Source organism: Hermetia illucens, chromosome 1 (assembly GCF_905115235.1).
Source record: "Hermetia illucens chromosome 1, iHerIll2.2.curated.20191125, whole genome shotgun sequence".
NCBI lineage: Eukaryota > Metazoa > Arthropoda > Insecta > Diptera > Stratiomyidae > Hermetia > Hermetia illucens.
The window spans coordinates 185,991,106-186,016,898 of NC_051849.1; the positions used below are offsets into that span (position 1 = coordinate 185,991,106).

The window sequence follows — 25,793 nt, forward strand, 5'->3', positions numbered from 1 at the left end:
ATCCAGAAAGGCAATGTAAAGAGGGCGATGCTTCTCACGGTGTTTCTCCATGAGTAACCGCGCAGCGTGTATTGCGTCAGTAGTTCCGCAGTTCTTGACAAATCCGGCTTGATTCACGGTTATTTCAACGATTTCGCGAATACGGTTGTCAAGAATGCGTTCAAAAATCTTCATGGTATGGGAAAGTAACCGGATCGGACGGTAATTTGAACATTCTGCTGGACTACCTTTCTTTTTCCATATTGGAACAGTGGTACTTTCTTGCCAGTCAGATGGTGTTCTTCCTTCCTGAATAACCCGGTTAAAGAATTCACTCAGCCACAGTGTTGGGTCCCAGCTCTTTGCTTTCCAGAGCTCAGATGCGATGTCGTCAGGTCCTGTTGCTTTCCCCGATTTCATTTGTTTTATTGCCTCCTCGACTTCAGTTGCGCTGACTGGTGGAACTGCTCCAAACGTCGGCAATGATTGTGGAAGTGGAGGATGAGCAAATTCTTCAGTTGAAATCTGCTCGAAGTATTCTCGCCATCTATCCGTCGCGGCTCGACGATCAGTAAGCAAAGTACCGTTCTTGTCATTAACACAACAGAAGTGTTCGATATCCTGTGTGCGTTCATCACGGCTTTTAGCAAGTCGGTATAGATCTCCCTCGCCATCCCGAGTGTCCAGTTTATCGTAAAGATTTTTGAAATGGTTCGCTCGGGTGACAGCGACCGCTTTCTTTGCTTCCCGGTTGGCATTCTTATAAATTTGCCAATTAGCAGGCGTTTTATCGTCGAGAAATTTGTGGTAGAGGTGTTTCTTTTCACGGACCTTCATTTCAACATCATCATTCCAAAGCCAAGTATCTCGGTTGATGTACCGCTTACCCGGCTTGGTGACCCCGAGGGTTGTAGAGGCCGCTTTGTGGATCGTGTCTTTCATTTGGTTCCATGATTCATCCACATTCGTAATGGTTGGCAATCGTATGAGTGAGACCGTTTCTTCGTTCTTCTCACCAAATCGCCACCATTTAATGCGCGGCGGGCCAGTGCGTTCCTCACGCCGTTTTATCGGTGGCTTAATTCGCAGGACAGCAATCAACGGCCGATGTTGAGGTGCGATGGTCTCATAGGGAACGACTTTGCAATCAATGACAGTGGTAAAATGTTGACGTCTTATGAGAATATAGTCGATTTGCGTTTTATTGTTCCCACTATAAAATGTGGGAAGATGAGACAATCGTTTGATGAACCATGTATTCATAAGTACAAGGTCATGGGTGTCCGCAAAATCGATTATACGCTCGCCACCTTCGTTGCGCGCTGCGAACCCCTTTCCCCCATGGCACCTGTTACCGTCTGCCTTTTCACCCACATGACCATTAAGGTCGCCGGCAATGATTATGTAATCGTCAGCAGGCACGTGACAAGTCTTTTCATCGAGAAGTTGCCAGAAGGCATCTTTCTCGGCATCAGGTCGGCCTGTCTGTGGTGCATACGCGGTGAAGAAGTGAATAGTGCGATCAGCTGATATAATGGTGAGCTTCATCAGCCGATCATCAAATCGTTCGACTTCTTTAATGGCATCACGGAAACCCTCTGAGATGGCAATGCCAACACCATATTGAGTGTGTGGGTTACCAAAATAGAGAAGTTTGTAGCCATTTTTACCGCGTTCGCGTTCAATGTCGCAGCTTTTGGAACCAGACCATCGGGTTTCTTGCAGAGCGCAGATGTCAATGCACCTTTTCCGAAGGGCTCTTGCGAGTTCCTCGGTCTTTCCAGTTAGAGTACCAACATTTAGCGTGCAGACACGTATTTGTTTTGTTCGTTGTGTGCGGACTAACTTGCTTACGTCCTGACGCCGTCCATGCGTCAAGAACCCTTGCCCATTTCTCGACAGGACCGGGGCCGGTCCTGCCGCGTCGACTGAGGTGGACGCCCTAGCATTTCTCCGAGGCCTGTGACTTAATCCGATCATCATGTTTGTAACGACATTCTATGCATTTTCTTGGTCGACCTGTCGCGGGGCCTGTCACCAAGAGAGATCAGGTAGGATTTAGCATAGTAGAATAACTCCAACTATACTCTATTTATCTCTTTCCCTGATCTCAGCATTTTATTTTTGTTTTACTGAGGATAGTACAGAGTACGTTGCCTCAAACCCTCCTCCCTTACCTGGGCTTGGGACCAGCATACTATGTTAATAGCATGGGTGGTGGGTTAAGGTGAAACAAAAGAGTTTTCGCTGATTTGTTTGGATTTGTTTATTCAGGGCATTGCAATGGGACTAGCTTCTCGATTAGATCTATGGAGAAACAATGGGCGTGGGGGCACAAAGCATTGGAAGAGTAATTCTGAGAACTGAATCCAGTTTTCGCAATACCTTCTGATTCTCAGATCCCCATACATCTGTTCGGTAGAAGATATGAAGTTATCTTGAAACGCAGAGAAAGTTGAGACGAACCAGAAGAACGTGTTAGAATACACTGACTTCTTCTATTCTCAAAAACAGAACAGGGTTCTGGAGCAGGGGTCTACCTCTCGAATAAAAATGAGAAGTTGGCTTTTCCCTTGGGACAATATGCCATCCTGCATGATTGACGAGCGGTTGAAAGACAGACGCATCGCAATCTGCAGTAATAGTGAAACTGCAATGAGAGTGCTGAGCAGTGCTCTAATCATTTCGAAAATCATTCAGGAATGAAAAATTCGATTGAGCTCTGTTCCTAGATTCAATACGGTGGAGCTACTTTGGGCTACTAACCCGGTCATTGTTGTGTAGAGGTAAATGAATCTCGGATACTTTAACAAAAGAGGGCTCAGTTTCCTGCATACCCGGACCGGAACCAGCGATTGGGGTGTCAGTAGCATATCTAATGCTGATCAAAACTGGGAACAAGCTTCCCATAATAGCCTTAATGCTGCTAAACACACCAAACTTGACCTGTCGGAACCTAACAGGCATACCGCAAAGTTTACTACTGTCTAACAGGACATAATTCACTAGCTGAGCATGTGTTCAGAATAGGATTAATCCAAGATGATCCTGTAATGAGGAAGCGGAATCCACGGAACACTTGCTATATGAGTGCCCCGTCCTTGGACACATCAGACATCCGATTTTTGGTGCTGATGTGCTACAACTGCAGCGGGTAGTATCCACTAGCGGAAATCCTGCGATATATAAATGAATCCGCGATATTCCGTTAGACGGGGGGATCGAGTACAATGGACCACTAGTGCTCAGAGGCCCTATCCCTTTTCGTCACCTCTTACGACAAACAGGGAAGAATTTGAGTGTATTTTTAAGCCCCAACTCACAGGATGCCAGACATCCTCAAATATAATTACTCTCTTTATTTTCCTTTCACCCAAAAAGGAATTTAAAAATTTAATTAATTATAGATATCTTGAGAGTAGTTAAAATTGGTTTATTATCATTCATGATCATTTTGCAATAAATCATTCTTATTTAGTCTATTGAGAAAGTTTCGATAGTCCGCAAACCATTTCTTACGCAGTTTAAAGAACCCATTTGTGGCATCATTGGTTTGCACGGTGCATGCCAAATTACCCTTTGCTGTAAGGCAGCTTATGCTATTATTCTTGGGATTTCCCGCTATTATTTGAGTCTCATTCGTCGATTCTTCCTCGATGAGATATGTGGTAATCTTTTGGGGCGTAGCCGGTGAACTCATAGTATTCATTTATAGAGTTTTCGGCCTTATTTCAATTCTCGTTTTGAATTATGTACTTTCTGATTTCTGATCACTAAATGGATAAAAGAATGCTCAAAGCATTCACAAATTTTGAGACCACAATAATATTTACAATATGAATATTAATTAGATTCAACTGTTTGTCTAGAATTAGAATTTCCTACTTTGGAAGCAGCAAATATTGGATATCTTCTAAATTGATCAACAATTGAAAAATAAAAGTGAGTCTTCACTTTCAAAGAAAATATTTTTTACGGCCTAACCGCTCCTTTTATAGTTTCCGGGTGTGTTCATTACTAGCCGACCACTAGTAAAAATTTCGCTTTTTATATTAAGTCTACGGGGAAGGTAATGAAAGAATAATGGAATCTTACGAAACAAAAAGTGACTAATAAGAAATATGAATTTGTGGTCACATAAACGACCAACTTGGATTAGTATGAAACATGCCTTCTAGATGGTCCCCTATTCGCCTGAGGGCTGTTCCCGTTAATACTTTTGAGAGCTCAAAAAGCAGGGATTCATTCCTTCAACCGCTGCACCGATTGGCTTCCTTCAGACTACGACATCTCTTCATCCACTATTTAAGAGTACCCCATGCCTTTTTGTGTATAGTAATCCATTGAAATTTCAAAAACAGCCATAATTAATATGAGAAGCAGGTACAGCCAGGTAAAGAAGGAGGGATTGACGCTAAATGCTATCGTCAGGAAAAAATCCGCGATCGGAGAAAGCGAGAAGAAAATGGAGACGGACGCTCGGCTTAATTCCATTCTGGATCCTACCTGATTACACTCCTTCGTCAAGGGGATATAAAATAATTGGCCTGGTCCTCTAGGGTAGGAATTCGGAGTGATGGAATTGTAACTCGTCGTCCATCAAAAAAACCAAATATCATGCAGGGTGAGCAGCATCGAACAGGATTGATACCAAGGAAACGGTCGATAATATGAGTCTCCCACCTTATATTTTTCCTTCAACTAGTAGAATCAATCGAACATAACCTGAATCAGACTATCGACACATGTGGACCACTCACAATCTCTGTTATATTGTGATACCTTATGTCGAGTTGCCAAATTTCCCATGGGGCGCGTCCCTCCATGCGGATAAGGGGACGTTCGGTGGATGCGTCATTGGCATGTGCATGCACGCATGCTTATGCGCAGGCCGGGTAGGTGGGAAGCAAACAGCCACCCGTGGATAAAAATTGGCTATGGGAAGAACACCCAGAAATTAAACCCAATAGGGAGGACGAGGACGTGTCCAGATAACTGAGTGGTTAGAGCACAAGATTGCCATACAAAAGGTCGCGGTTCAAATCTCACTGGTGGCAGTGGGATTTTTATCTTGATTTGGCGTCGAATACAAGTCGACTCAGCAAGGCTTCGTTAACCCAGTCCCGGCAGTTCTTGGGAGTAGGCAAGCGGGTTCATGGCCGTTAATATCCGGCGGCCTCAGTACCTCATTAGTGGGCTAATTTGTCATCTAATACTATAAGAGATCTTAGTGGAGTAGAAATAAGATCTACACGGGATCCTTTTCTTGGGAGGTCACCACTGAGGGCAACATTACCCATAAGCAGTTGAGATTCGTCGCGGAACTCGGAAAGAAACTTGTGTAGTGCCCGAATTGACATGATTGACAATGCTGTAAAAGACGAGCTTGGAAGACAGTAAACTGTAACAACGTTTGTTTCACTGAGGAAACGCATAAATGAACTTTGTGAGTTCATCAAGGAGAGACCGAATATCTACCAAAATATCAAGGCTCTGATACGAAGCATTAAGTTGTCCTATATTAGGGCGTAGAGGAGAAAAGCACCCAAGCGTCATGTGGCAAAGTCACGCGGGAGAAGCAGGTGACGCCAGGGTAGATGAGAACGCGGGAAAATGGAATAGCGACGGAATAAGGGAACCCCTTGGGGTTTCGGGTAGTTGCTCGATTATGGCTCTAGCTTTGACAAAAGGGGAAGAGTCTACAATTCGTAAACCCGAACAACGGGCAAAGGCGACAAAAAGGGGCAGAAAGAGAAAAAGAAGATTCGTTCGGAAATAATCATTATTCCCAAGAACGGAGATATGTCTTATGCTGATATCCTTCGGAAAGTCAAACACGATCCGGAATTAACAGACCCGGGCGGCAGTGTGAGTCTTACCAGGCATACGTAGAAGGGAGATTTGATGCTGAAGCTAAAAAAAATCCAGCGATAAGACAACGGATAGTTTTCGCGGCAGATGGAGAAGATGCTAGCTGAAATAGGAGCTCGAAAGCAAATGATAGTAATCGAATGCAAAGATCTAGATGAGGTCACATCCCGAGAGGCTATCTGTGCTGCGCTAAGAGAACAATTCAACCTTAGCGCAATTGAAGAAAGCGTGATAAAGAGAATCAAGGAAGCATATGGAGGTGCACAGACCGCTATAATTAGCTTCCCGGTTGAATCAGGGATTAAATTGATTACCGCGAGCTAAATGAGTTTAATACAAATCAACCTCCACCACTGCAAGGTAGCTCAAACTTGCTATCGCAAACCATTCGAGAGTCAAATGCGGACATGGCGGTAATCTGTGAATCTTCCCGAAATTACGTTAGTGCTACATGGGTGAACGCGATATTGGCATGTGGACGGTAAGCCATTCAAGAAACAATGGCATTTCCGGGAGCCGGTTTTGTGAGGTCAAAAGTCAACAGCGTCCATATCTACAGGTGTTACACTATACAATATTAGCGCTATATGAGGAGATACTAGATGGTTTCGTTCTGAACATTAGAAACTACAGCCACAAAATCGTTGCCGGCGGTCAGGGGCTAATCCCTGCTTGAAATCTTCGCCGAGCTGGCCATCGTACTACCCAACGTTGGATATATAGCCACCTTCCAGGGGGCGAGGCTCAATCGTCGATTTAACTTACCTCAGGTCCCCGTTGGGGAGAGGCATAGTCTAGCGGATGAGTGAACACTACACCCACAGTGACCACCAGGCCATCTTTCTCGACATCAAAAACGGGGAGGCGACGGTCGAGTAAGCAACAGAAGTGGAAAAACCAGGATAATTGGGTGGTTCACTGGAGCTTTCCTGGTGGCTTTAGAAAGAGATCTTGACCCAAAAGGAGCCGAGTTGGAAAAAGTGAGCCAGTTAGGTAAGCGGGCAACTGAGCCATGCAACTCTATAATGCCACGGCAAAAGTTCCAGCACAATAGGCAACCAATTTACTAACGGAACCAAGAAATCGCACTGTTGAGAGCATCGTGTCGGAGAAAAAATTCTGCGATCTTGGAAGTAGCCTTAAGAGGCTATATAGGAAAATGAGTAGAATTGCTACAAGTAGTTATGCCTTGAGGCAAATAAGAACCAGTCCGACGCTGCGTACAAGGTTGTAATGAACAAGATTCGTGGACAAAAATCACTTCAAGTAACGTGCCCGCAACTCTTGTTCAAAATGATCGCCATCGTTTTCCTCCAACAGGAAGAAAATGGACCTCAGTCAACGGTTCAACAGGACGCCGTCATAATCTCCGGAGTGACCGAAGAGGAACTACGAGAGATTTGTGACCGAATTCGCTCCGGGATTGGATGGGATTCCGAGCAAAGCCCTAAAGTTGGCTACTAGAATCGGGCCCGCATGGTTCATAAGCATATTTGAATGGTGGAAGGACTGTTCTCCGGCCAATGGAAAAGCAGAGGTTTGCTCTGCCACTGAAGCCCCACAAACCACCTGTTGCATCCTCTTCATATCGCTCAATCTGTTTTCAAACATTATGGGGAAGATGTTGTAGAGAATGATATTACAACAGGCTGCTTCCGCTAGTGAAGAACACGGTCCACAGTCGATAAGATAGCAACGGCCGTAGACCTGGCCCGGGAGGCATAGACCGCTGGCAAGTGCTGGGCGAGGTGACGTTGAATGTCAGGAATAGCTTTAACTCGGCCAACTGGGGTTGGATTAAGGGCACCCTGGCTAGACTGGATGTCCCTGGTTACTTAGCTCAGTTAATCGAGAAGTATCTCTCGGAGAGAGTTCTTTAGTACGAGACGGACGGTGGGTCGAAGGAATATGTTTTGGCAGCAAGTGTTCCCCGAGGCCCGCACTGCGGCCCCTGTATTGTGGAACATAATGTATGACGGAGTGCTCGGCCTCCGCGTGCCAAAGGATGCAACATTAATTGGTTTTGCAGACAATCCGACGGTGGTAGATTTTTTCTTTTTCTTCTGGTCATGCTCCATCGCAGTACCCAACTTTGATCTTTCTTTATCTTCTTCTCCATGCTGATTTTGAGGGCGCTTTAAGTATTATATCCTGACTAAGTATATAAACTTCTTCAAGTTTTAGGTTTTAATCCACTATCCCGACCTAGCAAACCTATTAGCAAAGTAAGCCATGGATAATTTCTAGATAGAGTAATGCAAACCAGAGAGAACTACTCACGAAATTTTACCATGCAGAGTGTATTGCATCAGTAGTTCCAGAGTTCTCGACCAACCCGGCTTGGTTCACTGTCATTTGAACGATGTGCCTACCAGATCATGCGTAATTTGAACATAGTGCTGAACTGCGTTTCTTTTTCACTATTGGAACGTTCGTGCTCTCTTACTATTCGGGTGGTATTATACCCTCTTGAATAACCCGATTGAAGAACTCACTAAGCCAGAGTCCTGGACCCCAGCTCTTCGCTTTCTAAAGCTCAACCACGACATCTTCTGGGTGTTTGATTACTTCCTAGATTTCGATGGCATTGATAAATGAAATTGCTCGAAACATCGGCAGTGATTGTGGAAGTAGAGAATGAGCAAATTCTTCTGTTGAAATCTGCTTGAAATTATCCCGGCGGAAATATGGGCGGAGAAGTAGAGATGGTTTTAGGGGATGAGAATCCTATACACTGCTGCAATCTGGCGTAGCAACGTTTTCCTAAGATGCAAAATACAAACAACTTTCGTCCACATCTACTTGATGTTGGACTGGACCAGACGAAGAGTAACTTATTCTCGCTTTTTGGAATACCGATTCCTCTTTGGCCTTAGCCCCAGCCGCAAAGAGTCGGATGGTTTAACGAGCAATGCTGCATTCCTAAAGGACGCGGCACGGAGGCTTATCATGAACTGCGTCGAGCGGAGAAGCTACTTCACAGATGGAAAAAGAAAGCCTGGGAGAACCAACAGGTCTGTCAACTCGAAAAATACAGAGAGCAACCACACCAGGCGCGCAAGTTTTACCAACAAGTCAGCAGGATGAAGCCTTACACACCTCGGTGCTCATCCTGCCGAGACCAAGAGGGAAATATGAATTCCGACAGAATGGAAATATTGGAGCGATGAACTACCGAACAACCAGAACATCGGCGAGTTGGGGACCTCCAACTCCAACTGAAGACGACGGACAAATATTGCCACCACTAAGTATAGAAGAAACAGTCCGTGCAATTCATCGGCTTAAAAACCATAAGTCGCCAGGAGTCGATGGAATTACAGCCGAATTGGTTAAATATGGAGGCGACCAATTACATCAAGTGGTTCTTCAACTTGTGCTCAAAGTGTGGGATAGCGAATCAATGCCTGACGACTGGCAAGGAGGCATCATTTGTCTCATACATAAAAAGGGAGATATGACGCAGTGCAGCAATTATAGAGGTGTTGCTGAGTACCATCTATAAGATATTCTTCTCTATCTTGCTGGGCCGGATAGCCCCATACGCCCGGAATATCATTGGTCCATACCAAAAAGGCTTCACTCCAGGCAAATCAGCAACAGATCAGATTTTCTCTCTGCGGCAAACGATGGAAAAAATGTTGGAATATGGACAAAAGTTGCACCATCTATTCATCGACTTTAAGGTCGCCTATGATAGCATAGCTAGAGTAAAACTGTACACGGGCATGAGAGAATTCGGTATCCCCATGAAATTGATATGACTGACTAGGCTGACCCTGACCAATGTGCGAGCCCAGATAAAAGCAGCAGGATCACTCCCAAGACTATTCGACATCAATAACTGTCTACTACAAGGGGATGCTCTATCATGCGTCCTCTTTTCCTACATGAGGATGGACGAGTCCGTAGCCTACATAACGACGAAATATATGAGCGATACCATGACCGTCAGGTTGTGGATAAAATCTGGCTCAATAGGTTACGGTGGGTGGGTCACTTAATCCGTATGGATGAGGATGACCCAGCCCGGAAAGTCTATAAGAGCAATATCTATGGTCGAAAAAGAAGACGAGGCAGACACTGCACTGGTCGAATTGGTGGACCTCGGCACAGAACCACGATATCTGGAGTTCCTTATTAAGGCAGGCCTAGACCGGATATTGGTTGTTGCGCCGTTGATGATAATGATGATGATCCCTGGTTTTGGGGGACAGAACCCAAGTATTCAAACAGTAGAAAGAAATATGAGTAACCGTTTCGTCCAGGGCAAAGCCAGCTCATCAGACGCTGGCTCATCTCTGCACTTGGGGCAGCGTGACAGTAACGAGGGGTCCGTGGACCGAAAAAGCGAGAATAAGTTGCTCTCCATCTGCGATTATATAAAACGAAAGGATTTCCGTCTGTTGTTGCCCCTGCCCTGAACGAAACCATGACTAACGTCGTCGAAGGCGTTGTTTCTAACTTTTTTTTCATTAACATGATAATAAAGTATCTTTTATAACCACCCACAATACATTCTTCTCACTATAATTTGCCTTGGCCTCGCAGTTCAAACACAAACATTTCCTTCAAACTTTATTCAAGGCTAACCAGCAAATGTAAGTAACAAAGTACCCAATGCTGAAGCTAGAATCCGACAACACATAGTCCAAGAATTATAGTATTATGAGAAGGACCGTTGAAATCACTAGACTCGAATCATATGAATGCAGCAAGTGCATAGGGGCAGGATCATTTTAGGTGGAATAAAAGAATCGCGGATCTAGGGTAACATCTTAGACTATAAATACCATAAAATCACTCACGTAAAGCTCCAAAACATCCTTCAAACACTCCAAACAAACACGCGGAGAATATCAAAATTGCATACGCCGACTGCATTTTTATCAATGCCAATCAAATATCGCGCGTCAAAGCAAATTAACACTCGCTAATTTTTGCAGTATAAGCGTAAACGCGGTGTCGCGGGCACTGTTTCGAAATAGACACGTTCTGCGAAAATACTGCAAACTCTAAATCGGTAGATGCGGTCTTGTCAATTAGAGAGATTGCAACAATCGCGAAAACAGACAACCAACTGTTGATTACCACCTCGAGAAGCTTTCTGAGCCCGCCTAAGAAAATGCTGTGCCCGCCAGCTACTGACTTTAGTGCCACTTCTACTAATTTCCCATACGTTATTCAAATCACTCGTCAACGTTGCCTACCGCCGAGCTCCATTCCCAGGGGTTAATACTACTGTGATGTTACTATGTCTGTACGACTCTGTCCCACCTGACTCACATGTGATTTCGTACCCAGAATATCCGCGAAGGTCGCGCTTGGAACTTTGGTTCTTGCAAGTCTCCCAATCTTGTGCATGCGTTTAATCTCATTGCATATCCAGGTAATTGCAGTAATTACGGAGTACCTACTTCCAGTGTACATATGCATTAGCCAACTCCTCAGCCGCTCGCGGTTCATAATTACTTTAATTAGAAGTGGTCTGTGGGCTGGAAGAAATTCGAATGTCACACGTTTGCACGTGAAATGCATTTTTATTAGCGTTTTCTGGCTGGAATAGCAAATACGCCCCTTTGCATACTAAAATTATAAATTGTTATTGAACATTTTTGACTTTTGACAAGCTAAGAATACACAGAGTGCCTTTGTCACGCGGAATTGCTATTAATATTTGACTCCGGAAGACAATTTAGCGTTGGTGGTCAATAGGTGTTTGTTATTGTTGTATTCATATTTTCGGTACAAGTCAAGGATTCATTTTAAAATTGTTTTGTATGAACTTTGAGATTCTGTTTCTTTTAGTTGGTATTTAGCATTCAAATGTGAATAAATACGTGGAGATATGGAAAACAAACCATTCGAAACTCTGACCAGGTTGAAATTTAACAATATATGTAAATATATTTATCATTGACATACTGTAATGAACTAAATGGGATAGAGATGGTCACACGACCATCCTGAGTGGCCGAGGATGACCTAGAGGGAAGAAACCTGAAGAAAACCTGAAAAATTGGCGAAATTGACTGTGAAGGTCCACCCGAAAATACTCAAGCTCCATCAGAGCCCTTGGTCGACATGTGTTTGCACGCCTCTGTGCTAGCCAGCCTCGTGAATGCGCGGAGGGGATCCCTTTGGCGGCTCCGATCACTCACGTGTCATTATACAAAATTCGCTTTTTCTATACCGATCTTGAAAATACAGGCATACCTCGACTTATCACGTTAATTGGTTCCATGAAAGTGAGCTGTAAGTCGAAAATGTGATAAGTCGAAGGGTAAGAAATATGTGCTCTTATCATCATCATCAACGGCGCAACAACCGGTATTCGGCCTTAATAAGGAACTCCAGACATCCCGGCTTTGCGCCGAGGTCCACCAATTCGATATCCCTAAAGGCTGTCTGGTGTCCTGACCTACGCCGTCGCTCCATCTCAGGTAGGGTCTGCCTTGTCTTCTTTTTCTACCACAGACATTGCCCTTATAGACATTCCGGACGAGATCATCCTCATCCATACGGATCAAGTGACCCGCCAACCATAACCTATTGAGCCGGATTTTATCCACAACCGCCTAGGATCGTACCCCTCACATTTACTTCAGCATCACGTATCACTTTCTTCAGGGGCAGGTTAAAGAGGACGCATGATAGGGCATCCCCTTCTCGTAGGCCGTTGTTGATGTCGAACGGTCTTGAAAGTGATGAATGTGCTTTTATTTGGCCTCGCACATTGGTCAGGGTCAACCTAGTCAGCCAATCAATTTCGTCGGGATACCGAATTCTCTCACGGTCGTGTAAAATTTTACCCTGGCTATGCTGTCATAAGCGGTTTTAAAGTCGATGGAAAGATGGTGCAACTGAGGTCCATATTCCAACAGTTTTTCCATTGCTTGCCGCAGAGAGAAAATCTGATCTGTTGCTGATTTGCCTGGAGTGAGGCCTCTTTGGTATGGGCCAATGATGTTCTGGGCGTATGGAGCTATCCGGCCTAGCAAGATAGAGGAGAATTTCTTATAGATGGTACTCAGCAGGGGTATACCTCTATAATTAGTGCACTGTTTGATATCTCCCTTTTTATGTATGAGACAGATAATACCTCTTTGCCAGTCGTCAGGCATTGATTCACTGCCCCACATCTTGAGCACAAGATGATGAACCACTTGGTGTCATTGATCGCCTCCATATTTAACCGATTCGCCTGTAATTCCATCGGCTCCCGGCGACTTATGATTTTTAAGCCGATGAATTGCACGGACTGTTTCTCCTATACTTGGTGGTGGCAGTATTTATCCGTGGTCTTCAGTTGGTGGGACCTCCAACTTGCCGATGTTCCGGTTGTTCATTAGTGCATCAAAGTACTAAACCCATCGCTCCAATATGCCCATTCTGTCGGAACTCAGATTTCCCTCTTTGTCTCGGCAGGAGGTGTATAAGGCTTCATCCTGCTGACTTGTTGGTAAAACTTCCGCGCCTGGTGCGGCTGCTCCCTGTGCTTTTCGAGTTCACAGACCTGTTGATTCTCCCAGGCTTCCTTTTTCTGTCTGTGAAGTCTCTTCTTCGCTCGACGAAGTTCGTGATAAGTCTCTGTGCGTGCCCGCGTCCTTCGAGAATGCAACATTACTCGGTATGCGGCATTCTTCCGTTCCGTTGCTAATTTACATTCATCATCAAACCAGCCCTTCCGACTCTTTTTGCGGCTGGGGTCAAATATATTTGTGGCCGTATTTATTATAACGTTCTTCGGGTGATTGTGAAGATCATTTGTTGATGCTTCATCTCCAGGTCCTCTGTTGACTGCGGTTATTGCGGCATCCATTTCCCTGTTATAGGTGTTGTGGACGGCTATGTTGTGGATGGCTTCAGTGTTAACTCCCATCTGATTGTCAGAGGAGATTCTGAGTCGTTTTGTTATTCGAGCTCGGAACACCATGCCAACGAGATAGTGATCCGAATCTATATTGGCTCCCCTATATGTTCTGACATTCATCAAGGTTGAGAGATGGCGGCGTTCGATCGATGTTAAAATCCCCAAGTATGATTTTGATATCATATCTGGGACAGGCTTCGAGAGTTCGTTCTACTTCCTCGTAGAAGGTATCCTTCTCCGACTCTGCAGTCTCCTCTGTAGGGGCGTGAACGTTAATGAGGCTTATATTTCTAAACGTGCCTCGCAAGCGCAGAGTGCATAGCCGTTCGCTTATGTTTTCAAAGCCGATAACAGCAGGTTTTATTTTTTGGCTGACTAAGAAACCTACTCCAAGGACTTGGTTTACTGGATGGCCGCTATAATGTATGGTGTACCGGCTCTTCTGCAGGAAACCGTTACATCAGCCCTATATTGGGACAGGTTATCGGGTAGCTACTTGGCAGCTCCATCTCTGCACAGGGACCACACGTTCCATGAGAAAATGCGCAAATCGTTATTCCTTTGTTGTTGCCGAGTTCGTTGTGTTATCCATCCAGTCCGAGGCTCCTGTTGTGGCATCGTAACAAGTTGTTTTCCGTGTGGGGTTGTCAGCGCTAACCAACCCCCAACCTGGAGGACCAGTTGGTACAATTTGTTCTGTTTTTAGGTGCAGGAGACTCGCCTTCATCCTTCTTCGTCTGCAACTTTTCGTTAAGATAGAGCTCCCAGCGGTCACCACATGGAGGTGGAGATAGGGTTTGGTAGGGTTGGTGTTGGTTCAGCAGGCGTTTCGCAGATTTACGCTCCATCGTGGGTACCAATCCAAGTTTCGCCCTGGGACCTATACTACCCTTGGCCATGATCTTATACATAGGGTAAAGAAGAGTATAATTCTTCATTAATTGTCGCTTGTTGCTTATGAAGTACCAAAACTAACATTTTGCAATACATAGAAAAATGCATACAAAACTGTAAACGTTTTTAGTTCATACTATCATAATAAAGAGGATTTATTAGAAAATATTATAAAAGTACACATGTATATAAATGTGAATATTTGTAAGCCCCTCCTTACTACTTGATGACAAATCACGATGAATCCCTGCTGAGGTTTGTAGTTGAGAAGCTGTCCCAGATGTTAACGGTTCGAAAAATTTAGTTAAAGTTGTCTGACTTGCTTTAAGCGTTATCGATTTGTACAATTCCCGATAACATTCAACAATTTTACTTATTGAAAAGGACACCGTCTGCCTTCTTTCATTACCTCGATCATCCTCCAAATACTCCAAAGCCTTCTCAATGTGTTTAAAAAATTTGTAAATTTTTTTGATTGGAAACTCTTTTTCTCCTCCGTCTAAATTTTGTTGTACCAATTCTACGTCATCTGTTACAATATTTAACAATTCTTCGTTGGAAAGTGGCACTGTAGGAGTATTAATTACGTCAAATATATCCTCTTCATAGATTTCGTCAAAGCCTATAGTTTTCGCAATCTTCAGAAGTTCTCTGTTGATTTCTGAATCGCTGTCGACATGAATGCCAGAAGGAGACTCAACCGCTTCTGGCTAGATTTTACGTCAGACTTTGTTCATTCTGCCCCTAGTTACCTCTTTCCAAGAAGCTTCGATATTTTCAACAGCCTTGAGAATATCAAAATGTTTCCAGATTTCTTTAATTGATAATTCATCATCAACGGCGCAACAACCGGTATCCAGTCTAGGTATACCTTAATAAGGAACTCCAGACATCCCGGTTTTGCGATGAGGTCCACCAATTCGATATCCCTAAAAGCTGTCTGGCGTCCTGACCTACGCCATCTTAGGCAGGGCCTGCCTCATCTTCTTTTTCTACCATCAACATTGCCCTTATAGACTTTCCGAGCGAGATCATCTTCATCCTTACGGATTAAGTGACCCGCCCACCGTAACCTATTGAGCCGGATTTTATCCACAACCAGACGGTCATGGTATCGCTCATAGATTTCGTCATTATGTAGGCTACGGAATCGTCCATCCTCATGTAAGGAGCCAAAAATTCTTCTCAGGATTCTTCTCTCGAACGCGGTCAAGAGTTCACAATTTTTCTTGCTAAGAGCCCAAGTTTCCGAGGAATACAAGAGGACTGGTGAGACGTTTCGAGCGGAATAGTTTTTGTAAGCTGAAATAGGCTCTACTGGCTGAAAACAACCGTCTGCGATGTTGTTGGTTGGTTGGTTTTTGGTGCTGAGATTGTCACCATATACTTTGTTTTGCCTGCATTGATGTGCAGCCCAAGATCCCGCGCCAATCGACGCCTGCTCGATCTGGATGAAGGCAGTTTATACGTGGTTCTTCCCATGATGTCGATATCGTCAGCATAGGCCAGTATTTGGGTGGATTTAAAGAGGATCGTACCTCTTGCGTTTACCTCAGCAACGCGGATCACTTTCTTGAGTGCCAGGTTAAAGAGGACGCATGATAGGGCATCCCTTTGTCGTAGACCGTTGTTGATCTCAAATGGACTTGAGAGTGATCCTACTGCCATTATCTGGCCTCGCACATTGGTCATGGTCAGCCTAGTCAGTCTTATCAATTTCATCGAGATACCGAATTCTCTCATGGCCGTGTACAGTTTTACCCTGGCTATGCTATCGTAGGCGACTTTAAAGTCGATGAATAGATGGTGCAACTGATGTCCAAATTCCAACAGTTTTACCATCGTTTGCCGCAGAGAGAAAATTTGATCTGTTGCTGATTTGCCTGGAGTGACGCCTCTTTGGTATGGACCAATGATATTCCGGGCGTATGGGGCTATCCGGCCTAGCAAGATAGCGGAGAATATGTTATAGATGGTACTCAGCAACGTGATACCTCTATAATTGCTGCACTGTGTGATATCCCCCTTTTTATGTATGATACAGATAATCCCGTTTTACCGGTCGTCAGGGATTGATTCACTGTCCCACACCTTGAGCACAAGTTGATGAACCACTTGGTGTAATTGGACGCCTCCATATTTAACCTATCTTGGCACAAAATATTAATGAGATCGAAGTACTCACAAACGAGGCAATTTTTGAAATCAGGTCTTGGCTAGAAGAGGCTGGTCTGACACTCCCGGAGCATAAAACTGAGGTAGTTTTGATTACCAAGCGAAGGAAGCAGACGTCGATAAAGATCAGGATTGGTAAACACATCATACAGTCGCAACTAACGCTTAAATATCTAGGAGTCATGGTTGACCGAAGACTGAGATTCAGGCCCCCTTTTGAAAATTTTGCAACCAAAGCTTCCGAAGTGGTTACATTATTGGCAAGAATATTACCAAATATAGATGGTCCTAGGCAACGCCGTCGGCTCCTGATCTCGAGAGTTGTCAGCTCCATCTTGTTTTATGCAGCTCCAGTCTGGGCACCGTTTTTGAAGTTGGAAGCAAATAGAAGAAAAATCACAGCCCCATACCGACTGAGTGCATTGCGAACGTCGTGCGATTAGCGTACAACTTCAGACGATGCAACTTGTGTGATAGAAGGCATGGTTCCCATCGACATCTTGGCGAACGAGGGTCGACGCCTCTATGACCAATCATATGCAATCGGCGAGTCCTATACCTATCGTCGGCAATTGGCACGAAATGAATCTATTTTGGAAAGGCAAAAAGGATGGGATGATTCATCTAAAGGACGCTGGATACAGAAGATTATTCCAGATGTCTCTAAATGGATCAAACAAAAGGCACGGTAAGGTTAGTTACCACCTAACTCAATTCCTAAGCGGACACGGAGAGTACCGTGCATACCTTTATCGCTTCGGGCGTGACGACTCCCCGTATTGCACGACATGCGTGATGATTCTGGAGGATGCGAGCATGTTGTTTTTAACTGCCCGCAGTTAGCCGCACACAGAGCGGAGGCGGAAATTGACGGGACACGGTTGACACCCGAGAATATCGTGGACCACATGCTGGCCTCTGAAACATCTTGGAGGGCGGTGGAAAAATTAATGAAGGCGATCCACAATCTGCTGAGGAGCGAGGAGCTTCGGAGGAAAGTTACAAATAACGACAGGAGCCGCAGTTCATAACTGATCCTGCCCCGCGACGTAATACGGTGTGACGTAAACCTGTAGTGACCGCGGATGGCCATTGGCTCGTCTTCGTCGATACCCAAGCTCAACTTGATCATGCGGTAAGTGCGTGACGCGTGCACCTAAGGGTCTGGACGATCCTGAGAATCCAGGCGAGAGGAGTGAGGTCTCGAACAGCACGATGACCAGATCCTTGATAGACTTGTCGTTCCTGTCGGCTTCGGTCTTCTGGCGCAGGCTTTGGATGATTGAATGGTCGGGGTTGATTTCGAGGTGCTCCTTGCTGGCCATGTACCTCATGGTGGACGAGTTGCGGAGGGCCTGGGCCTTCATGATACGTTCCATGTTGGCGGACCACCCGTATTGCGAGGTTACGATACAGCAGGGCCAGTAGAGGAGACGGTTCGAAATTACGACCTTCTTAACTTTGTTGTTCAAGATCGACTTCATGACCTTGCAGAGGCCTTCGAATTTGGCCTTGTTCTCTTCGCATTTCTTCTTCTCAGCCGATATGTGCAATCAGAGGAAATTAGCGAGTTTCGTCCAGCTGCGGCTGTCTTCGTGCACGCGAGTTTCAAGTTCTTGCTGAACTGGTCATAGAACTTCTCCTCGAACAGTTTCAAGCATTTCTTGACCAAGTTCTTGCGGATGACCTTGAAGATCTTATTTTGTTAGAGCATTTCAGTCCTCGGAGTCGACGACAATCTTGATGAAGTTCAAGTAGTCAGAGATGAGGTCCTGGCAGTTGTCCATGATGAAGCCGCGACGCACGTACAATTTGATGTTGTTGCGCTTCTGATTGTTTTCGAAGAAATCGAAGGGAACTGGACGTGGGGCGAAGAAGAGGGCACAGAATTCGAGCTGACCTTCGACGGAGAAGTGCTTGACGGCCAAATGGTCTTCCCAGCCATTGGTCAAGGATTTGTAGAATTCGCCGTACTCTTCCTTGGTGATTTCATCGGCATTGCGGGTCCAGATGGACTTGGTTTTGTTTAGCTCATCATTCTCGGTTTACTTGAGCTTAATTGTCTTCCTTTTCTTCTTCTTATCTGCGGAGTCGGCATCTTCGTCTTCACCGACGTCTTCAAGTTTTGGCTTATCGCCTTCGCCTTCCTTCTTCTCTACTTTGTCCTTGTCTCCATCGTCACTGACTTCCTTCTCGCGCTCCTTCTCTAGCAACAATTTGATGGGGTAACCAATGAACTGAGAGTACTTAGTGACGATGGACTTGATCTTGGCTTCTTCCAAGTATTCCATCTGATCTTCCTTGATGTGCAGTACGATCTTAGTACCACGTCCCAATGGATCGGACTGGTCGGCGGAGACAATGAATGAGCCACTGGCAGCAGACTTGTCATCGTTGTGCTTCGATCTGACTGTGACCTTATCGGCGTCCACACCGATTTGACCAATCATGCTGATGTCAGTGCCAGCTTGTTGCCGGACTTGGCGATGGTACCGAGGTTGTTGACTAAATCAGCCTTGGTCATGCCAATACCAGTATCAATGATGGTCAGGGTGCCGACGGCTTCTTCCTCCTTGACCCCGCAAAACCTTATTAGGGACATCCTCTAAATAATGGCCTGAGGATGCCAAGGAAGAGAGGAAACCTCACGGGCCGCGCCTCAATAACGATCTGATGCAGAAGAAACCATGATCGGGATTGTGGTCCGTCGTGGATCTTCCCTCTCGACCGCGGCACTCGGGTTTGGAGACTCAGGGCTTCACGCACGCGGTCGAGCCGCTTTTGTTTATTTTCCAGTTTTAGCTCGGGTTCTGGTTTCTTTTTCGCTAGACTGTCGCGAATTCCTTCGTTATTTGTTTATTTTTAAATCGGATGCTGACCCACACATCGGTATAGACACATTAATTTTGTATTAATCACACGTGTGGGTTCAAAGCGCTCAAAGGACTTCGTCATATTCCCGAGCCTGGCTAGCACAGAGGCATGCAAGAACGTTTCAATCGAGCACTTTGATGGAGTTTCAGTATTTGCGGGTGGACGTTCACGGTTAATTTCGCAAACCCTCTTGGTCATTTTCGGCCACTTAGAATGATCCTCCATTCATTCTATTTCCCTTAAGTTAATTACAAACCTCAAACGGGACACTCCGCCAAGCTCGCAAACATTGTGAACTTCAAACGAAACACAGCTACTATATCTAGACACAATTGATTCCAAAATAAATATTCATCGGATCTGACACGCGATGACCCCCTTCATAAGAAATATTTTCTCTTTTTCTCAAATCCTGTAAAGGCAATTTTAACTTAACCTATAATTCTCAATGTTTTATTTATTCAAATTTGAATTTAACGGCCGGAAGTATGTCACAAATTCTAGCAAATCTCCTAACCGTTTCCCCATCTAATTCAAACACCCGAATTTCTCTTACAGAACGCGTCAACGAACTGCCTTACCAATTTCCACCCGAGGTCCCATAAAAAAGGTTTCCGTTCACCACTACCATCAAAACCATTATAAACATGTCACCTGGCTGCCAGGCACACGTCAATTGCCATTCGCAGAACAGTCCGTGTGTACGCAAGACGTCAAAAGCAGCTTCGAACGTTGCAAGTCGCGCAAAAAACATTAAAATTATTTCATTTTGGGTTAATTGCAGGCTCCAGAACAAGTGATTAAGCGCGCGTTTCGCTTCCGCCGAGTGCGTGAAAACTGACAATTCCGTTCGGAATAGCCATGCCAGTTATTTTCGCCTAGTGAAAATCGGATAATTCGCGTCCGCAACGACGTCGAAATTATGTGCTGAGCCACATCCTTCTAGAAAAGCATTTTTTTCGTATTCAGAGAAAAAAATGGGAAACGTGTGTGAGTCCGGTCGCGGTCAATGAGCTCCCTGAATTTTCCTGCCGCCCTTAATTCTCTTTAATTTGGTTTCGAATCAGTCGATTATCCTCGAAAATCCTCTACACTTCCTTCCCCCTGAAGTAACAAACGCAGGCGAAACATCCACTTTCCTTTCCTTTGTTCTGTAAAATTGAAATCACTTTGTTCGTCTTTCATCATTTCCGGGACGCGTGTGATCCACAAAATGTCTACGCGTCGCTAAATCGCAATCAGAAAATAGCTCGTTATTCGCGCACTGTATATCGCTACATCAGCTCCAACGCCAAACGTTAGCAGAAGCCACTCCGTCCAGTGCTCCCTCGCCAAACTCCACGGATTGAGGTCACTGAAAACAGTCCAGAAGCAGCGTCAAGAAAAAGTTGATTCATCCAAAAAATTGCACTTCGATAAGAAAAACACCCGAAAGCGCTCAAAGGTCACCGGAGCGAACGCTTTTTGTGGGGCTTGAAAATCCAGAAAGTGAACAAAGCCCGAGCGGAATCCTGTTCGCAACTTCTACCGTTCACAGATTCGTTGCTGATATTTGAGGTGAGTTCCTTGCAGAGTCCCCTTAACAAAAAAGTCAATACAGGCGCGTCTCCCCTAATTGGGTGCATGCGTTGTCCTTTTGTCTAGATGCCGCTGAATTGGGCTAGGTTGCATCGTTGTCAGGCGCTCGAGCGAAGTCCGACTTGCGGGTCAGCGCTTTGTCGGTCCCAAAGCCGCTCTTGGGTGGCTTTGTGTAGGTTGTGATGCGTTATTTCTGGTCATATTGGGAGCTGGCAACGTTCCACCCTCCCGGAACAGTCACCAAAATTTCGCAGATTGGCTATCGCGTCCAAAACCGTTGGCCGGCTGGCGGTGCGAAGTAGACGGACAAATGCAACGTTTGTCGACCCCCTCAGCCAGGGTTACCGCTAGACTTGCTTATCCACGTCGATATTTTATCGAGAATTTATAGGAGGACTTCATTTGAAGCCGACCATTTAGTCGCTGGTGCGGGTACTGAACAAGCAACTTTCACAAAAGTTAAGTGAGATAAAAGATACAGTTGATAGACCGGAAGAATCCAATAAGAAATATTTAGACAGTTGGAAAGTTTTCGGCAGAGTAAAAAATTCAAGAGAAAATTAAACGCGGGACCTCCATAGAACGTGCCTTAAAATTGAAAATTTGATGACTAAAGGAAGCAGGTTTTCCGAAGAACACTTGAAAACTGTGAGTTCTGAACTCTTGAACTTTTTGCAATATTGAATATGCTCGTGGCTGCCTACAATAACCGAAATCAGTCTGTGTACGCCAGTTTTATCACCTTAGCATCATCTTCTATCCTCCGCAAAAATCCCCATTAAACTCTCTTTCGAAAATTCCTATTTTCCCTTTCTAATTGAAAACATTGCGCCTGATCTCTTGATCTTACCACAACCGGCAGCTCCGCACTCAAAGTAGCACCAACTTTTGGACTTTGAACCTAATTTACATGAGCGACCGCTCTCTTTTCATTTTTATTTAAAATTCAATTGATAAGACATGTTCACCTTGTTGAATTTCTTTTGAACGTCGTATTGGCAAACACCAGCGAAATTTCACCTGCGACGCAGTTCGCTTACGGATTCGAGGAATCAGAGCTTATTGCAAAAATGATGGTACGATTTGCTGGTCCCGTGACTGCTGCCATGACGTTATTTATATGTTGGCATCTAGAAGATCAGGGTCTCCTATTGATTTCGGGGAATTCTTTCGAGTTGGCAAGTGAAAGAATTCAAGGAAAATGATTATTTTGAGAGAATAGTTTCTTGTTGGTCAGCATAGCCGCTGAGCATATTTGCAGTGTTGAAATACGTAGAAAGTATGAAATGTGCATTGTTTTTTGGGGCTTGCTTTGCTTTCATAAAAAGATCAGCGCCATTTGGTTTTTTTTTGCGCAAATCTATCAATGCCCCAGTAATTCATTTAACATAATTCTACTGGGGTCCTAAAATAAAAAAATGCAGTGCGAAATAGATCGACTGATATCTGAAAAAAGCTATCTCGTTTCATGATGTTATTGGGATTTCAAGGACAGTGAGTCAAACACCCATTGTGTAGCAACAAAGGGGAGAGAAAGGGACATAGATTACCTCTGGTAGATCATATAATATGAGCCTACCCAAGGATCGGTTTTTACATAAACAGACAGTTTTCAGTTGCAGGGGGCTTAATGCCAGATCATGGGATCATCAGATTAAAGTGGTTCCCTGAAATAGTATAATAATAATAATCGATGTCGCAACAATCTAATTCGGATCTCAGCCATAAGCCGTCATAACGAGTCGTCAAATGCGGGATGATTAAATTGCAATCTCTGTCGGTCAGGATCAACCACAAAGATTGAGTTATCTCAACACCTAAAAAAGATGCTGAAATAGATCGTGAAATGCCGCTAGCACTTGAGTGAACCTCATCTGAAATGTCCTGTCGACAAGCATCTTGGTCCCTCACGTCTACAGCAAAGTTTACTGCATGTCCTTTAGTTGGGGTGTGAGACCGCACCAAAACCTGATGAAAATATATCATGTTGAAATAAGAACAAAGTTGTAGTCCCGCGGTCAATCATCATAAATCGAAGCTTTTCCTACCTCGGATCTTCAGGAGATGTGGTCTTTGTGGTCCGTACCTTACTTAGGTATCTTCAGACTGGAATAATTGAGAATATAATTCTCTCTGATTTTTCAACTCTTTAGCCAACAATCTTCCGAAGAAATCACGGCTAACCAAAATGCCACCTCAATCCAATATTTGTTTGCATTATGTGCACGAGAAAAAACTGCTGCGCTAAACATAATAGTAAAGGAGAATCACCTAATGAGCTGTTCTCCGTCGTAGAGTAAGAAACCAAAACAAAGTGCAATCCTGAGAATTCAGACTTCCACGCTTAGAATCTGAGATAAAAGTGGGGATGAAATGTTAAGGGCCGAATAGGCACAACATTGGACAGGAACTTGTTTCCTGCACCACTACATCATATACATATTATGACAACCATTTAGTGAACCATGCGTTCAAAGTAGGCTTCCTAGTCAATCAAAAAATGAGGCCTACTGTTAATCGGCTTTCAAAACAAAAGTTATTCACGATGCACTTGGCGTTTGCGAGCTAAATTTTGAAATACAAACTTCATTAGAGTTCACATTTCTACCAGAGTAGATTGGAGCGTCGGAGCAGGATACTTTCTACGAGGCAGTGGAAGGAATCCTCGGCTTTGGTGTGCCCTCCCACAATGGAGCTGCGCGCAGAGAATAGTGCATACAGGTACGGAACTCCCGTATGGGGATTCGCACTGGTGACGGGACTACAGAGTGAATCCTACCTGCTAGTAACTTTTCCTACACCTTCCAAGGAACAGGCGGAAGAAAGGGAAGCCAGAAACGTGAACGGAATTGACTTGATGCCAGTTCGAGTGATCGAATCTATGCAAATCGGACACCGCAAACCAGTCAGGGTGCTAAGTGGAAAACAGACGAATGCTGTTTTACATAACACATTAGACTAAGTTTATGTCGAAAAACATAAAGATTTGTCAAATCAACCTGCAGCATGCCAAAGCCTCCTCCTATTTGTCGGCAGCGAGGCCGAAAAAGCTGCAGGACTTCCTCTACATTTTTCTGGTGCAAGAGCCGTGGGTTCGATTTAACAGAATCTGTGGCATTGGATCAGTAAAGGGGGCTAAGATCTTCTACGATGAAAGATCCACAAGACGGAGAGCTTGCGTCCTGATGTCAAGACGGTTAGAGGCAACCACGCTGAGACAGTTCTCTTCCCAGGACTTAGTTACGGTCATCGTTCAATATCAGATAAATGGCAAGAGGAAAAACATCATAGCTGCCTCCGTTTTTTGCCCTATGATTCTTTGTATCCTCCATCGACGCAAGAGCTTAGGGATCTGTTGGCGTATGCAGAATCAAGTGGTCTCGAACTCTTAATAGTTTGCGATGCGAATGTTGAACATATTTGTTGCGGCAGTCGCAAATGCAATCCAAGAGGAGAGAAGCTATTTGATTTTATCACTTCAGCTGGTCTTGCGACTGCAAAGGTAGGGTGCGCCCTTACGTTCGTGGGACCGAGAAGAAGCGAAGTAATTGACCTAACAATCCGCACCTCAAAAGTCTTAGAGCTGATTACACACTGGCTAAATAAGGTCTCACTGTCAGATCACCAATACCTAGAATTCAATCTGACTATTGCGGGCGAACAGTATGCAGTACAAAGACGGAACCCTAGGAAAAGGGATTGGACAAAGTTCAATGAACTTTTTGGTAATAAAGTACAGTTCCCTAGGTGACTAAGGACTCCTTTAGCGCTGAAAGATGAATTGAAAACTCTGAATTGCACATTTTTAGAGAGCTATGAAGAGGCTTGTTCTATTTCTCGAGGCCAAAGCGGTGAAACGGTTCCTTGGTGGAACCAAGAACTGCAAAAACTCGGGAAATCAACCAGGCGACTTCTGAACCGTGCTTGCGAAAGTAATAAGAACGAAAACTGGTTAAATTTTAGGAACTCACAGCGTGAATATAAGAGGCTCGTTTGGTATTTGAAACAAGACTCCTTTAGAGCGTACGGTGAAACTGAAAGGCGAAAGAGAGACTTTAAGGCTGTTCAGAGTCCTTAAAAGAGATGAGTCGGCCAAGTTGGACTCTCTTAGAAAACTCGACAGTACTTTCATGAGCTCTAGGCTGGATTCAGTACAAACGCTTCTGGAAGAACACCACCCGGGAGAATGGGTGAGAGAAGTGGCAGGGGGAGAGTAGACGGTTCTTGCAACCCTTTCAACACGCAAGTGTTGCAAGGGGAACTGGAACACTGCGAAAGCGGTTGTTACCCATGAAAAGGTGAGAGCTGCTATACTGTCCTTTGAACATTTCAAAGCACCTGGCATCCGGCAATGCTAAATGAGGTACAGTGAACAACCGCATCTGGCATCTTTTATCCACAAATCAGCAAGGTTAAACCATATCCACATCGATGCTTACCATCCCGAAATAAAGAGGGAAATCTGATTTCCGACCGTATGGGCATATTGAAGCGAATATCAGCTATCACCAGAGGGGCACCGGCTTCAGAACTATAAGTCGCCAAAAGC

General features: G+C 44.7%; 2 protein-coding genes and 1 pseudogene across 2 annotated transcripts in view; 1 reads left to right on the forward strand and 2 right to left on the reverse strand.

Moving 5' to 3' along the window:
- LOC119646693 overlaps positions 1–11,084 on the reverse strand; it is a 30,787-nt gene extending 19,703 nt beyond the window's left edge. Inside the window, exon 1 of the mRNA XM_038047257.1 lies at positions 10,659–11,084. Within this exon, the coding sequence (XP_037903185.1) occupies positions 10,659–10,734 (76 nt within the window). The 5' untranslated portion in view covers positions 10,735–11,084. The remainder of the gene's footprint in view (positions 1–10,658) is intronic.
- A 7,261-nt stretch (positions 11,085–18,345) lies between these two features.
- On the reverse strand, positions 18,346–19,352 carry LOC119647006 (annotated as a pseudogene).
- A 987-nt stretch (positions 19,353–20,339) lies between these two features.
- Positions 20,340–25,793, forward strand: part of LOC119648817 (glycerophosphocholine phosphodiesterase GPCPD1) — a 118,637-nt gene continuing 113,183 nt past the window's right edge. The window contains exon 1 of the mRNA XM_038050684.1: positions 20,340–21,223. The gene's annotated coding sequence lies outside the window, so the exon portion shown is untranslated. The remainder of the gene's footprint in view (positions 21,224–25,793) is intronic.